The 13,816-nt window shown below is 43.6% G+C and overlaps 2 protein-coding genes across 3 annotated transcripts in view; one reads left to right on the top strand and one right to left on the bottom strand.

Moving 5' to 3' along the window:
- The first annotated feature begins 252 nt into the window (after nucleotides 1-252).
- The window catches only part of rhbdl1 (rhomboid, veinlet-like 1 (Drosophila)), a 52,693-nt gene continuing 39,129 nt past the window's right edge, over nucleotides 253-13,816 (top strand). For both annotated transcript variants that reach the window (XM_085761850.1, XM_085761851.1), the window contains exons 1-2: nucleotides 253-391; nucleotides 495-606. In XM_085761850.1, coding sequence (XP_085617976.1) covers nucleotides 523-606 — 84 coding nt within the window. In that variant the 5' untranslated portion in view covers nucleotides 253-391; nucleotides 495-522. The remainder of the gene's footprint in view (nucleotides 392-494; nucleotides 607-13,816) is intronic.
- h1-0 (H1.0 linker histone) lies at nucleotides 1,402-2,827 on the bottom strand. The gene has a single exon (XM_085760825.1). It carries the CDS (start codon nucleotides 2,533-2,535, stop codon nucleotides 1,948-1,950), a length of 588 nt encoding a protein of 195 aa, XP_085616951.1. The 5' UTR covers nucleotides 2,536-2,827; the 3' UTR covers nucleotides 1,402-1,947.

The following is a 13,816-nucleotide window of genomic DNA, read 5'->3' as shown; positions in this document are numbered from 1 at the left end:
TATATATCGGGTCTTTTTTCAGCATTTATACATCAGTATCAGACTTCAGAGACTTGACCTTTCATGTTTCGTTTTGTTCTGTGTGCGAATGAGTTTGATCCAAACAAGACGTTGTTAAAAGTGTTAGTAACATCACTTATTTTTTTGCTCCTACGACTTTGTTATTGTATGTTCTGGATACCACATCACCTTAATCGCAAAAAGTGTCTTTAAAGTAATTTTCAATAGTAATGTTAAGCTGTGCTGCTAAAATGATAGTGGGTTACTCTTACGTTGGAAAAAAAAGTGAATTAACTGCCCTCTTGCACATAGCAACTGAAAACAAGATGAGCCTGCCCTGGCAAGCATGGATGCCCCTCTTTGATCATTCAGCCTGAAGCTGTTTAACATGGTTAGTCTGATAATCCTCTACCTGTCTGCAGAGATAATGATAATGATGATAATAATTAACAGTGTGTAGAGTGTAACGTGGATTTCCTCTTGGCTTTCATCAGTTTGACTCCAGTCTGTCTGGCGCTCGGGATGGGGAGGGGGGCCTCCAACAGCGGTGAAAGAAGAGTCAACAGTTCCTGCAAGACACCACAAGATGGCAGTGTTGCATGTCAGGTGAGCGGCAGGACGACCAGCAGTGGGTGTGTCTGCAAAGGCACTTCATCACTCTGGAGCCACACACAGGAACGTGGATGCTGGGATATAGAGTGTAGTTCCATGTGGTGGAACAAAAGAGGGAACTTAAGTTGAATGCTGATCTTTTATGCAACGTAATATTCCTTTATCACGCCACTTAATTTATCCCTCAGCACCGTGTTTACCATTTTCCTGCTCTCTTAAGGGACCTTATATATGTAGGCTCATGTAAGAATTAATTTTCATCAGTAAAGCCCTTGTTTGGCACATCCAAAAGATACATGAAAGTGGTTCTGAAGTCATTCAGACTGCATGGGTGTAATTGCTGCAACCTGATGATATTTGACGCTCAGTGCATGTGACTTCTGTAGGACTTGGAAACAAATATCTGCTTATTCTCCCATTTTAATATTATAGGTAACTATGTTACATTCACACTGACTTTGTATTATTTAAGTAGCACAATCAGCTTTTCTGCGGCAGAAAGCCATATGCATGTATTTGGAGTCTCCATCAGCGCTCTTTGTCTGGAGCATCCTGGCGCACAATAAGCCAGGGTCTCATGTAGCGGACTCTGGAGGTTTATATGTCTAGGTAATGTGCGTGGAAAATGGAGGAGAGGGTGTTATTGGTCTGTTGATACCGATTAGAGTTAAGCCTATTAATCTTTGATACATGCGCTAATCCCTCAGTCCGCTCCCGTGTCCACCACTTCACCAGGCGTTGATTACGCACGCGTAAAATGCGCGCAATAAGTTGACAGAACATACTCGGTAGAAGATGACAAAGGTTTATTGGGTTGCAGTATAAACAGTCTTCAAAAGTGACTGGACACAGTGGGATGGTGATTATTATGAATCGTTTTTGGACATGAGAAAATATACAAGAATGGAGCTTGAATGACAACTATAGAGCCTTTAGGAAAAATCTTGCTGACGTCCACTGCCTATGGTCTGTACATTGTAAAGGCTCAACAATGCTCACCATTGAAACATTTGTATTTTCAGTTTGACCCCGTGCACTAACAAACTATTCATTAGTTCAACTATATACACATTTTTCCTTTTCAGCAAGACCCAACATTATAGCCTATATATGTATCCAAGGACCAGACAGAGATGAACATTATTATTATAAGTATTAACGCCAAATAAAAATGCTCACAAGTGTTCCTACTGCACCTTTAGGTTACAGTGCGATGGAGGGAAAACTACTGGTAAAAACGGCATAAGTTTGCATGAGACCTTACAAAAATAATACATATACGAAAACATTTCCTTCGGTATTTACAGTGTCTTTGTCTCTGTTATTGTCCTTTTTTTACTTCTTTTTCCCCGTCTTTGCTGCCTTTTTGGGTGTCTTAGCCTTGGGCTTGGCTGCCTTCTTTGCTGGTTTTGCCTTGGGCTTGGCTGCCTTGGGTTTCTTAGCTGGTGCCTTTTTGGCTTTCGTCGGTGTCGCCTTTTTCACCACCTTTTTCACTTTCTTAGCAGCTGCCTTCTTGGGTTTCTCCGGCGTCTTGGTCACCTTCTTGGGTTTGGCTGCCTTCTTGGGCTTGGAGGGCTTCGCCGCCTTCTTGGGTTTGGCAGCCACGGCCACCTTGGTGGACTTCTTGGAGTCCTCAGGTTTGGTCAGCCTGAAGGATCCGGACGCACCGATGCCTTTGGTGTGGCGCAGCATCCCGGATGCCACCAGCCTCTTCAGGGCCATTTTAATCTGCACATCGGCATTGTCGCCCACCTTGTAGTTCTTCCTCACGTACTTCTGGATGGACTGACGGGACGCACCGCTCCGGCTGGCGTCGTGAACGATGGCCGCTTTGATCATCTCAGAGTATTTGGGATGAGAAGCAGGTTTCTTGGGCTTGGCTGCCTTTTTGGCTTTGGCCGGAGCTGCCGACGTCTCTGCCATGGTGACTTTTCTTTTGGATAAGTTAACAAAAAAGTCCTGGAGGTGTAATTTCACCCGGGTCAGCTGGCAGCCTACACCGGAGCGTCAGAAACAGGAAAAAATAAATGTCAGAAATAAAGCTTCTCCCGACAAACTCCGAGTTGACAGACAAAGCTCCACTTTTTTTCCTTTCGAAAAAAAATAAAGATGTTATTATAGTTGTCCACACAAAGTGAAGCGTCAGTGTACGGGATCACTTAAGCGTCTTATTCCACAGGCGCTTCAGTGAGCCTATGAAGCCTATCTGCGGACGTGATTGAGAACACCAACTGCCAGCAGCTGATCTAGCGGACTCCATGGAACTGGCGTCGTCCTGTTTGTGTTTCTTCATCCTCCAACTCCCGACAAATATAAAAACCACGGCGGAGTATTGATCCACAAAACATTATGGGCTGATAGCAGACACATTGGGCTTCACGGGGACACGCCGCTTCGCCTTCGCCCGCGTCGGCGAACAACTTTTATTCCAGGAAAACCCGCTGGAAGTAGCGCGTGCTGTGAACAATTTTGCACAATTCGCGTTAAATTGACCCAAACAGACGGAACCTGGGCCGAAATCATCCAATGCATATCGACATTGTATCTATGCTCAAACGGATGCACGCGGTTTGATAGGTGCAGGGTTTCGTTTTTGCTTTTAATACATCGATACATTTTCCCAACTAACACAGTCCGGCCATTGACTTTGAGTGACGTGGTCGAGATTATTTACTGTTAAACCTCCTATAAATTAAATGTCACATCATCTAAGTGGCAGGTGACACTTGGGATGATAATATGGGTTTATATGCGGTGTTACACGGCGGGTGGCTTCGCTTTGTTTGCTGTTTTTTGGACAGATTTGGTTATAACTGTCACTATGGCAGTCGCCACTCGAGCACCATTGTCAGGAAAGTTGCCAACACCTCCAAAGATCAGGGATTTTGATATCGGCTCATAAAATCGATCACCACATTTCGGACAGGGGTCTCAGTGGCTGCTGTGTGCCCAGGTGTGGGTCCAGCTGCGAGGGGGACCGCAGCCCGAAACCAAAGTCCTTCAATATAGGGCGCAGTGATGGCTTTCTTTTGTTCAGCAACTGGCGCATCAGACCACAGTCAATAACAGATATGACATGTGGCTTTCTTCCTATGTGTGTAAAGATGTGAGGCGCCGGTCCAAAGCATCAAAAAGCACCCAAATAACAAACTTTACAAAAATTCTCCTGCTTTATTCCTTATTTTAATATCAGGTCTGTCCCTCCCTGCAACGCCATTTTGATTCCTATATGAAAGTCACAGAGACACTAGTAGTGTTTTCCTCCGACTTTTGTGCCATGGATATCTCAGTTAGATGACATTGTTTTTTGTTTTGTTTTTTTGTTATGAACCTAATTTCTCTCCTCACTCTAACATCAGACTGAGTGGTGCTGAGACAATGCCGGACAGCCAAGGGGGGCTGCATGTGAGCTGGTCCTCTCACAGTGCAGTCTACACAAGGATACTGCACATTTACAAGCAATGAAGTGTCCGCTCAACTAACATCATAGACAGTTATTATACAGCTGCTGCATCTCACTTTAGAATTCAACAGGATTAACATTTAGCAGATAAAAAAATGTAAATAATCACATTGAAGTTAAAATGAAGTACATTTAGTGAGGAAAATACCAGCAGCTCTGCCCCCCACCCCCCCTATCTCCACCTGCCTTTACTGAGTTGATGACTTGAATTTTTTTTGCGTGTGCGCGTGCGTGTTGTAACAGGAGGGTGGGTGAGTTAGTTAGTGGGTTAGCGAGCACAGAGTGAACATGGGGAGAGTAGGGAGAGTGAGTGAGTGAATGAGTGAGTGAGTGAATGAGTGATTTTTTTTTTCATGTGGCACAGTTGAGCCGGGGAGGGAGGGAGTAGATGAGAGGGTGAGTTGGTGGATGAGTGAATGAGGAGGGGGGCGGCACAAGTGCATTGAGCAGGGGAGGGAGGGAGGGTGAGTGAGTGAGGAGGGGAGTTAAGAGTGACCAAGTGACTATAAATATTTATATGGCGCAACTGAATGAGTGAGTAAAGGAAGGAGAATGATAATTAGGCGTCGCGGCGCGTGCACGCAGACTGTATCAATGCACAGCAACGACATGAACAACATGAACAACATGCCCATTGTCTGCCACTCTTATTCGCTCCAAGTGTAGCAGCACTAGTGGCTTTGGGCTTGTTTTTTTTTTCTTTGTACGAGTCCGTTGTTTTTGTCACCGAGTGCCCCGGTTTGGTGTTTTTTTTTTTTTTTTGTCTTTGGCCGCTTGTGTGCCCCATTTAGGGAAGCGGTGCTGAAAAGAAGCAGCCAAAACACAGTGACTCTCCCCCCTCCCAGTCCCAGTCCCAGTCCCCACCAGCAGCACCAGCAGCACCAGCAGCACCAGCCCTGAGCCCTGAGCCCTCACCTCCCCGGTTAGACCACTCCCTTCACCCGCCGACAGAGGGACGTCCTCCACAAGGCTGGACCTCCCGAGCCCCCGTCTCAACTCACCATATCAAAGTCATTATCGGCCTAATGAGATGAAACTTGACGACCAGAACAATTTATTATTCCGCCCGTACCGTGCTCCAGTTTATAGGCTGCTCCTAATTGGGCTTCATTTACAGCGATCCAGTGGTTGGTCCTGAATAATCGAGCCAGAATTACAACCCACTGTGTTTGTTTATGAGGCTCAGTGTCTTTGTGGGTTGGGGTACGCTTCCACTGTTACTCCAGTAATCAGATACTCCACAGGCAGATTATTTATCTGCAACTACTTTGATTATTCATTTATCATTTAAGTTATTTTCCAAGCAAAAATCCCCAATATTTAATCATTTTACCGCACAAACATTAAAATTTCATATATTTGGATGTTGCACAAAAGAAGCAATTTGAAGATGTAACCTCAGGCCTAGACCAATTACACTGGGCTTTTTTTTTTTTACACTGTAACCCTGTTTAGACAAAATGATTAATCAAGACAACAATCAGCAATAATGAAAATAATCATTAGTTGCAGCCTTGGGTGTGGAAATGTCTTAATGGAGCAGTGTTGATATGAATGTAGTATTCTTCTTGCTATTTGTGGATGTGGATGTGGATGTGCAGTCATTAATTTCTGCTGCCAAAACACTGAAATCAACACTTCCCAGTTTTATCTTTAGTCATGCCAGGGTCTGAGGTGCAAATATACTCGGCTTATGTAATACTAACCCAGTGCCTGGTTTATTTGTCAGAAGATGGAGAGAGTCGAGTGGGAGTTATATTACACATGTATTTACAGAAGGCGGCTACACCATGTCAGGAGTGTTTTAGCGTTGCGCCTCTAAATTTATCGGCTGCCAGTTTGTAATTTTAGCTGCCTAAAATCCTCTCAAGTCTTGTCCTGCCTTTGGCCCAATGCATTCTGGGTAACATCACCCACCATTTTCACAACCAGAGGCCTTCAACGCACTCGGTATCAGGGCTGCGGATTAGATGTAACGGGTCCAAAGCTATACAGCACATTGTGTGACAACAGAAGCATTGTGTCTGAGTGGCTTTGATTCATTGACTGTTTAGTTGTTTACTCTGGATAAGGTTCAGTTGAGTCAAATCTTTTTCTATTTACTCAGGAGTCAGGGACAGACGGTATGAAGATGGTTTGAGATTAGATCAATTCTTTTCCAGCAATGAATCCTCAGGGTTTCTTTGCACTTTTATTATTACAAACTATGTATAGTAGTTTTCAAGCAGCATTTGTGCAATATTGAATATTTTCACATTAATCTGACATCTAACTGCCCTAAATTTTCCAGGTAGTTAGAGCAAAAGCATAATTAATGTAAATTAGTATTATGCAGAAATATGCCGGATACCAATTCTCAAATGTGTTTGCTCATCATATTTATTGTTGTATCCATTTTTATCTCTACAGATACTGTATATTCTAATAGAGACGGCTCTTTGAATAATATGGATCCATAACAACTAAACGCTCCACATTCACTCTTAAGAGATAAGACTACAATCACACATAAGTTTGGTTTTAACTTTAGGCTTCAGTTTGACATTGTAAACAGTATTATTCTTTCACAGTCTTAGATAGCTCAGACTCCTCAAGACTATTGCTGTATCATGAGTAGACTTTGCCTGCTACTGTTTCAGATATATGTTTTAGTAATAAGACAACAATAAGAAAACAAAATGATTCTACAGTATAAAGTCACTGCACATAAGGATGTACCCTCTGGGGAGCTGTATAGCAAAATTAACCAGTTAACCATTATAATGTTTTTAACTTCAGAAACAATGTGAGTCATTCCAGCAGTAGGCCGCCTCACAGGGGCGAAACTACATTATGAAGTTATACAGTGTCACATAAAGTAGTTTTAAAAGAATGAAAAATAAAACACAACATGAAAAAAACAAGAGTATGTGCGGAATATCTGCCAGTAATGCTGTTCAGCTGAGGCCGAATTGATCTGACAACAGCACGTCCAGGTCTTACTAAGAAAACCTACAAAGGAAATAGGAAATAAATTCACCCCTCTCAAACCAGATGTTTGCGTTTACATTTTAGAAACCTTACATGTCCATGTCATACACCAAATTCACCAAGGATGGCTTCATCGTCTGCATGTGACAGGGTGTAACACCGGTGTCGTACTTGTAGAGTTTGGGGTAAAACTCAGACAAGAGATGGAAAAAAAAAAGTATAGGCGTTTTCTTAAACTAGTTAATCAACAGTCGCACATGCATATATCTTTAGTAAATCGGGGTGGACTGTTTCAATATGCCACTCATGGCCTTGAGCTTGACACCATTTAGCTCAATGTCACAGATAAAACTGTTTATGTCTCAGTGATTAGACCTGCACTGAACTAACAGGGTGCCACACAGACAACGGAAAGTGAAAACAAGGCTTTGACACACCAGTGGTTTACATGCACTCGCCCTCGGGGGCCAGCTGGAGTGTGTGTGAGTGCGTTCTGTGGAGGTAGTGAGAGTGAATGAGTGTATGCGTGTGTGTGCGTGTCTGGCTCTTGACAATTGTGACAACACTTGGATGTCTGAGCAGGTGTCGACGGCCAAGTGCTGCGCTGAGTGCTGCGCGGCCGAGCCAACAGTGGCCCGTCAGTTCGCAACACACCAAGGCGCTCTTTGTTAACGTCTGGTGGTCACCACCCCAACACGCCCTCCCTCATGTCAGTATGTAGAGCAGGTAACAATTTCCACAGTGTCAGCTGTCAAACCGCCTCTTACGGGACAGGCTGCTCATTGGGCGCAGTGTGTCGGAGCACCTGTGAGCTGTCAATCAGAACCAGTAGAGACGACTCTAACAGAAGCTATTGTGGGCTTTTGTCCGTCATGCCACAAGATGACACAGCATTTTAGTTGAACAATTGAGAGGTTTTTTTTTACCAGAGGTACTCATTTGAAAGAAAAATGCACCAGTTATTTAAAAAAAAAAAATTTGTGATAAAACTAAAACGCAAAGTTTACCAATAGTTTTATTTGAGCGGTGTGAACCCACACATGTGACATTGTGACTACATGCCGTCACATGTGATTCATCACATACATTGCTCATGGAGAATGCTACATTTAGCTCTAATCTTGACTTTAACCTTTTGCCCCTTTAATCCAGAGACTTAGGTAGAGGACACGAGTAACAAACACTGCTACATCAGGCTGCCGTTAACACCAGAACCATCATGTGTTGACTTAAATAACTGTGTGATATCTTTTTGTATTTGTAACCCCAACCAACTAGAAACAACCATCTCATGCACAGACTTTTCTCTCCTTTACATTGTGTCCTCTGTAGACAAAAGCTAGCAAACAAAGATGAAATAGCGTTGACAGACAACACACAAGTGTTTAAGAGCACTGGCACGAGTTATGTTGTCCCATCATACAAGTTGTGAATGCGAGGGTGAGGTTTCTCCCTGTACATCAACCCCGGTGACCTGTCCAGAGTGTACCCCACCCTCCCCCTTTTGTCACCTGCCATTGGCCCTAGCCCCCACCCCACCTTAGACCCTTCACAGATAAGCGGTATAACTAATCGGTGGACTGGACATACTGGTGACAACTGGTGTGAGCTGATTTCACCAATAGAGGGCAGTCGCAGCTTAAAGATAAGTAATTGATAGTGTCATTTGTTGTCCATATAAGCTTAGACTTGGTTTAGAAATGATTAGTGCTGCTAGACAAACAGATAATTGTGTCATCATATACTGTACTTAAAGGGATAGTTCAACATATTGGCAAATTGGCCCATTGCCATAATCCCTATAGTCATAGCAGTAGGTTTGTTACCTTAATTGTCGGTGCAAGCTATTTTTAGAACGGCAGAGCAGAGCCGCGAGCTGCTCAGAGCTACGCTATGGAGGTTCATGGGATTTCTTGGTTTCCCTCATCAAACTCATCAAATACACAATCCAACAACTCCAAAACGCTCTGGTGGACAAGTTGTGAGCTGCACATTCACCACGCTATGAGATAATAACACAACGTTACCAGACAGAGTTGTTTTAGAGGTAAATTCATGCAAAACAGCTGATGCGTGTTGCCTTCAGGGGCTGTTTTTCATCAAGCAGTCTTTGTATTTACCTCTGAAACAACTCTGTGTGGTAACGTTGTGTTATTATCTCATAGCGTGGTGAATGTGCAGGTCACAACTTGTCCACCAGAGCGTTTTGGAGTTGTTGGATTGTGTATTTGATGAGGGAAACCAAGAAATCCCATTAGCCTCCATAGTGTAGCTCTGAGCAGCTCGCAGCTCTGCTCCGCCGTTCTAAAAGTAGCTTGCACCGACAATTAAAGGTAACGAACCTACTGCTATGACTATTGGGATTATGGCAATGGGCCAATTTGCCAAAATGTTGAACTATCCCTTTAAGTTAGATTGTAATGGTAGGTGTGTGATTGCAATGCAGGCAGAAAAGCATCAACTTCCGTGTTATATTCTTAGTGAATGAAAGTGGAAGAGTGACGAGCTGTAAAGTATTTTCAGGTTAGCTCAGTTGGTGCTCTGATCCTGGTCTGTCAGCAGTCCTTGGATACTCTGTGGTTTTGTATGTGCTGTGTTTATGGATGTTGTCCAACGGTGCTGCCCTCAGCTTAGGATGCAACTGCAGGTTTAGACAGCAGAGGTCTCCCCTCACCTCAGCTTGACTTTTACAACTCCAGTCCCAACCCGATCAACAGAGGCTGCCCGGAAACCCTGAACTCAACCAGAAGTGACACTATAATGTCAAAAATGGTGTTTGATGTATGAGAGGGAAATCACTCACTGAACAAGACGTGAATTTTGCATAGCCGAGGTTGAAAGAGTGCCTCCCTCATGAATTTAAATCTTGGCAGAGTTAAGTGAATTTGTAATACACCCCTCTTTTATTAATTTTCCCCTTTACCTCCCCTTTTCGGCTTAATTATCTCCCCCTTTCAACCTCCTTCCTCTCGCTCTCTCCTTCCCCTCTTTGGCTCCTTCCGTTTTTATGTCCCCAAGAGATCGTCTAAATGGAGCATTTTGAACTAAAAGTGTGTCATTCAGTGACCTGATTCGTTTTTCTGCTGTTTTTCATCATGCGGGTGATTCCCTCTATTGCACAATCATTACTGCCTGACATTCAGCGGCTCCAGTGTGAAATACCATCAAATTTAATTCACATGATTAGTGGAAGCTAGCAGGCTCCAGAAATCCCCAGATAAACTTGTCTGTGTGTTTTATAAAAGATTAGGTCAGTGATCTCGCACATTGACAACATGCAGACTGGATCTGACACACCAGTCGTTACAAGCGCCAACTCCTTGATGCTGAAGTTGAATTTTCATTCCCTCTTTTCTTGAGCTTTCAGACTGTAGCTCCTCTCCAAGAGTCTCTCTCTTCTCTTTCACCTCGATAAATGTTTTAAACTTTCTCTTCCGCCCTTTTAATGGCAGTAGATGGCAGGAATGTTTCCGAGGGTACACTAGATAGCACTCCATCTCACATGGATGTCCACATAGGGACACTGGTCCAGCTCAACAACCAAGTATGATTAAGAATTCATGAGGTAATTTCTGGTTGTCGCTTTTTGCTGCACACCTTAATATTCTTCTCTTCTCCATTAAGGAGGATTTACCGGCTCTTTCCAGGCCGGTATACTGTACTTTCCTGAATATAAGATTCAGCAAAGTGCACAGAGGCTCAACATGTAGCCTATGCTTTGTAGCAGCAGTATTCCATTTCAGTGCATCTATGTGTGCTATATTGATTTATCAATTGGATCTTTGAAGCTGCTGACATCAAATGGTGCCCAGCTTGTATGGGCTTACAAGACATTCAAAGGAGGGACATTTCAAAGGATCTTTCACTTCTCCACCTCTCCACTGTGCCTTGGCTGCCTCTTTCTCCTCACTAAAAGCCTATTCAAGATTTAAAAATAAAATAACGACTATTTAACTTTGGTGACTATATGATGCACATGAACATCTTTTCCTTCAGTGTAGCATCAAATCAGTATCAAATGATTCAAACTTTCTTCCTGTACCAGCAGATATCAAGAAAACCAGTATATTTAAAAGCATCCTGCATCTGATTTATGAAGAATCAACAAAATACCAAGTGTTTCAATGTGTAAATCTAAATGCAGACAGTCTAGATTTAAACTTTGATTAATAAGGTGGGCAGAGAAAATACTGTGAGGCAGAAATGTGGCAGCTCCCAGTTTTATAACTCTCAGACACCGTGACATTGCAGCTGTGCAATCTTTTGTCAGAGCAGAAATGGACATTGTAATACTGAAAACACCAGGGAGCCTCATTTTAGTGGGTACCTAAAAATCGAGGGAAAGCAACAGGAGCTGAATTTCATTTACGAAGGACTACATCTATTTAAAGAGCAATCTGGTGCAACGAATTCAAGAAAAATAATGATTCAATCCTGGTTTGGATTGAATCTTGGTTTTTGCAACAACAAAAAATTGGTTTGAGGATCCTATTGTGCACATAAACAAATCCCCACACTTGTGGACACAAGAAAAATCAACTTACATGCAATCTTCATGCCAAATATCTGATACAGCCGGTGTAAAATAACACATACAGAATCCAGAGCCTAAAGGCATACATTAATAGCTCCTTCTTAATGTCCATTTCACTGAGGGAAACCACTACTCTCACTCTGACACCGGATAAATGGACACCTTCCATATTGGCCTCAAGGTCACTAAGCCGGTGAGGAAAAGTGCAGCCTGGTGGTCTAATTAATGTGCTTCTGCCTCCCTGAAAGGTCTTGTTATTCTCTCCCTGCTCTTAGACCGGCGTTCCGTGGGCCGCTCTGAGGCCTCGTTAAAGAGGTGCAGGCTGCCCGGGTTTGTCTCGCCGCCCGCCTCCATCCACCGGTGGCGAGCAGAACACGAAGGGGTTTAGTCAGGCTCAAGAGAGACCGCTCAGCTGGGGACACCTCAGGCAGCAGAGACAGAATATCACTGGAGGCTTATCTTGCTCTGTCAGTCACCTGTATAATATCGCTGGGTGGCAGTGTAATGGAAACGGTTCCACTGGCATGACCCACGATGCACCTGTGATCCCAGTTGTTTACCTGCCTCATGTGCAATACTGTGTGATGTGTGTAAATACAATAGTGCTACACGCTACATACAACATATAACCACCTCCTTTTGTAAATATCCTCTACTGCGCTTCATGTTTTTGAGTTCATGCTACATGTCTTTTGTTGTTTGATGGGAGTGCTTTGAGGTTACCAAGGCAACTGTTTAAATCCAGTTTCATTTTGTCTCTTCTTCCAATCTGTCTCATTTTATTGCAGTTTGCAAATCCTGAAGCAGTGACCTTATAATTAGAACCGTCTTATTCATGTTCACAGCTACAGAGCATTGGAGACAAATTAATTCCTAACATTGATTAGTGGCTGAACAAAGAACCCCGTGGAGTGACTTCAGTCCTGCCTCAGAGAAGAGGAAACCTGTCGTTTCTATAGACTTGGACGGTCGTTATTAAGGTTTTGTTTAAACAAGAGAGTGTCAGGTGGCCGTAAATGAAGGTGACAAAGAAAGTCTGGGAGCTCTGCCATGTTCAAGGTGGCCTAGGCCCAATCCATTAGGACAAATACAGCAGTTACCAGTGGCTTTGTACCGTCAGCAGCATCAGACTGAGCCTCAAGCACAGCTACATCGCTGCAATACGCACGTCCAGATATTCTTCTCTCGTTGAGGAGGATTTACAAGCTTTCTTGTTTCATAAGAAAAAATGAAAGTCCAAACATCTGGTGCAATCATGGCACTTAAACAGACAGAGGCACTGTTTGTCACGGAGCCAGAGGCTGAGTTACACTGCTTGTAGTAAATCTCACAGGGAAACGGTCCAGAGGACTAGAAACAACACTGCTTCAACCATTTTGGCCGTTCCTTGAAGTCATCGCCGGGTCACAACCCAGACGATGTTTTCAGCTACAACCGACTCCGGGGTATTTAAGGCTGTTTTTATATTTTTTCACGTTGGGTTGAGATTTACGTCCCTGTGCTGCTTCTTCCTCCTCCGCCTTATCGCCATTGTCCTGAGGAGGGGTCACTGCGGATTCATGCGGACAGGAATCACCTTTTAAAGAGCGTCTCAATAAAAACCAAGCACACCCACTTCTGTCCACATGAGCAGTAACAAGTTGCCTTTCTCCATTCGTACGTTTGGACCCCTCATGCTCTGCTCCCTGCATGCCCGTCTCTTTATTATGCATCAGATTAACATAAAAAGAGTCTTTGTTCTGGTATTACTTATAATGAACTATTGTACTGAGGATTCTGGTCTTGGGTTATTGTCGTAGTGGAATTCATTTGAGCTCGCTGGAGGATCACTGAGCCGTCCAAACAGTCTAATTCAATTTTATGTTTGTGCCTGTGTGGTGTGGTGGTGAGAAAACGCTTGATTGTGCAGCGGTGCATACAATGTGCTAATGTGCCAATGGTTATAATTAGCAAGGGGATGTAATGGATGCAGAGCAAGGTATAGTTTTCCAGTGGCATTGATGTCATTAGCGGTTTTATGCCATTTTTTAAGTCCTTTTGTCTCATGTAACCGAGAAGCTGACACACTCATAACATGGTTATGACTGTGTATTGGTAGCTTTTGTCTTGTTTACAGTGTGTGGGTTTGTTTGTGTGTGTGTCTGTGTGTGTATTCCTGTCAGTAACAGACCAGACGTGTGCGTGGGGTGAAGAGAGGGGGGGGCTGTGCCAGTAGTAAGCGCAGAGCCGCAGTGGAG

This window comes from Trachurus japonicus, chromosome 19, assembly GCF_045865225.1.
Source record: "Trachurus japonicus isolate A0001 chromosome 19, Traja_1.0".
In the NCBI taxonomy this organism is placed as follows: domain Eukaryota; kingdom Metazoa; phylum Chordata; class Actinopteri; order Carangiformes; family Carangidae; genus Trachurus; species Trachurus japonicus.
The sequence above is the reverse complement of the archived record's forward strand: the minus strand, read 5'-3'. Positions and strand labels throughout refer to the sequence as shown.

Bases quoted from the DNA above. Each gene is read 5' to 3' on its own strand.
- h1-0 (XM_085760825.1), bottom strand. From the start codon at position 2,535: ATGGCAGAGACGTCGGCAGCTCCGGCCAAAGCCAAAAAGGCAGCCAAG.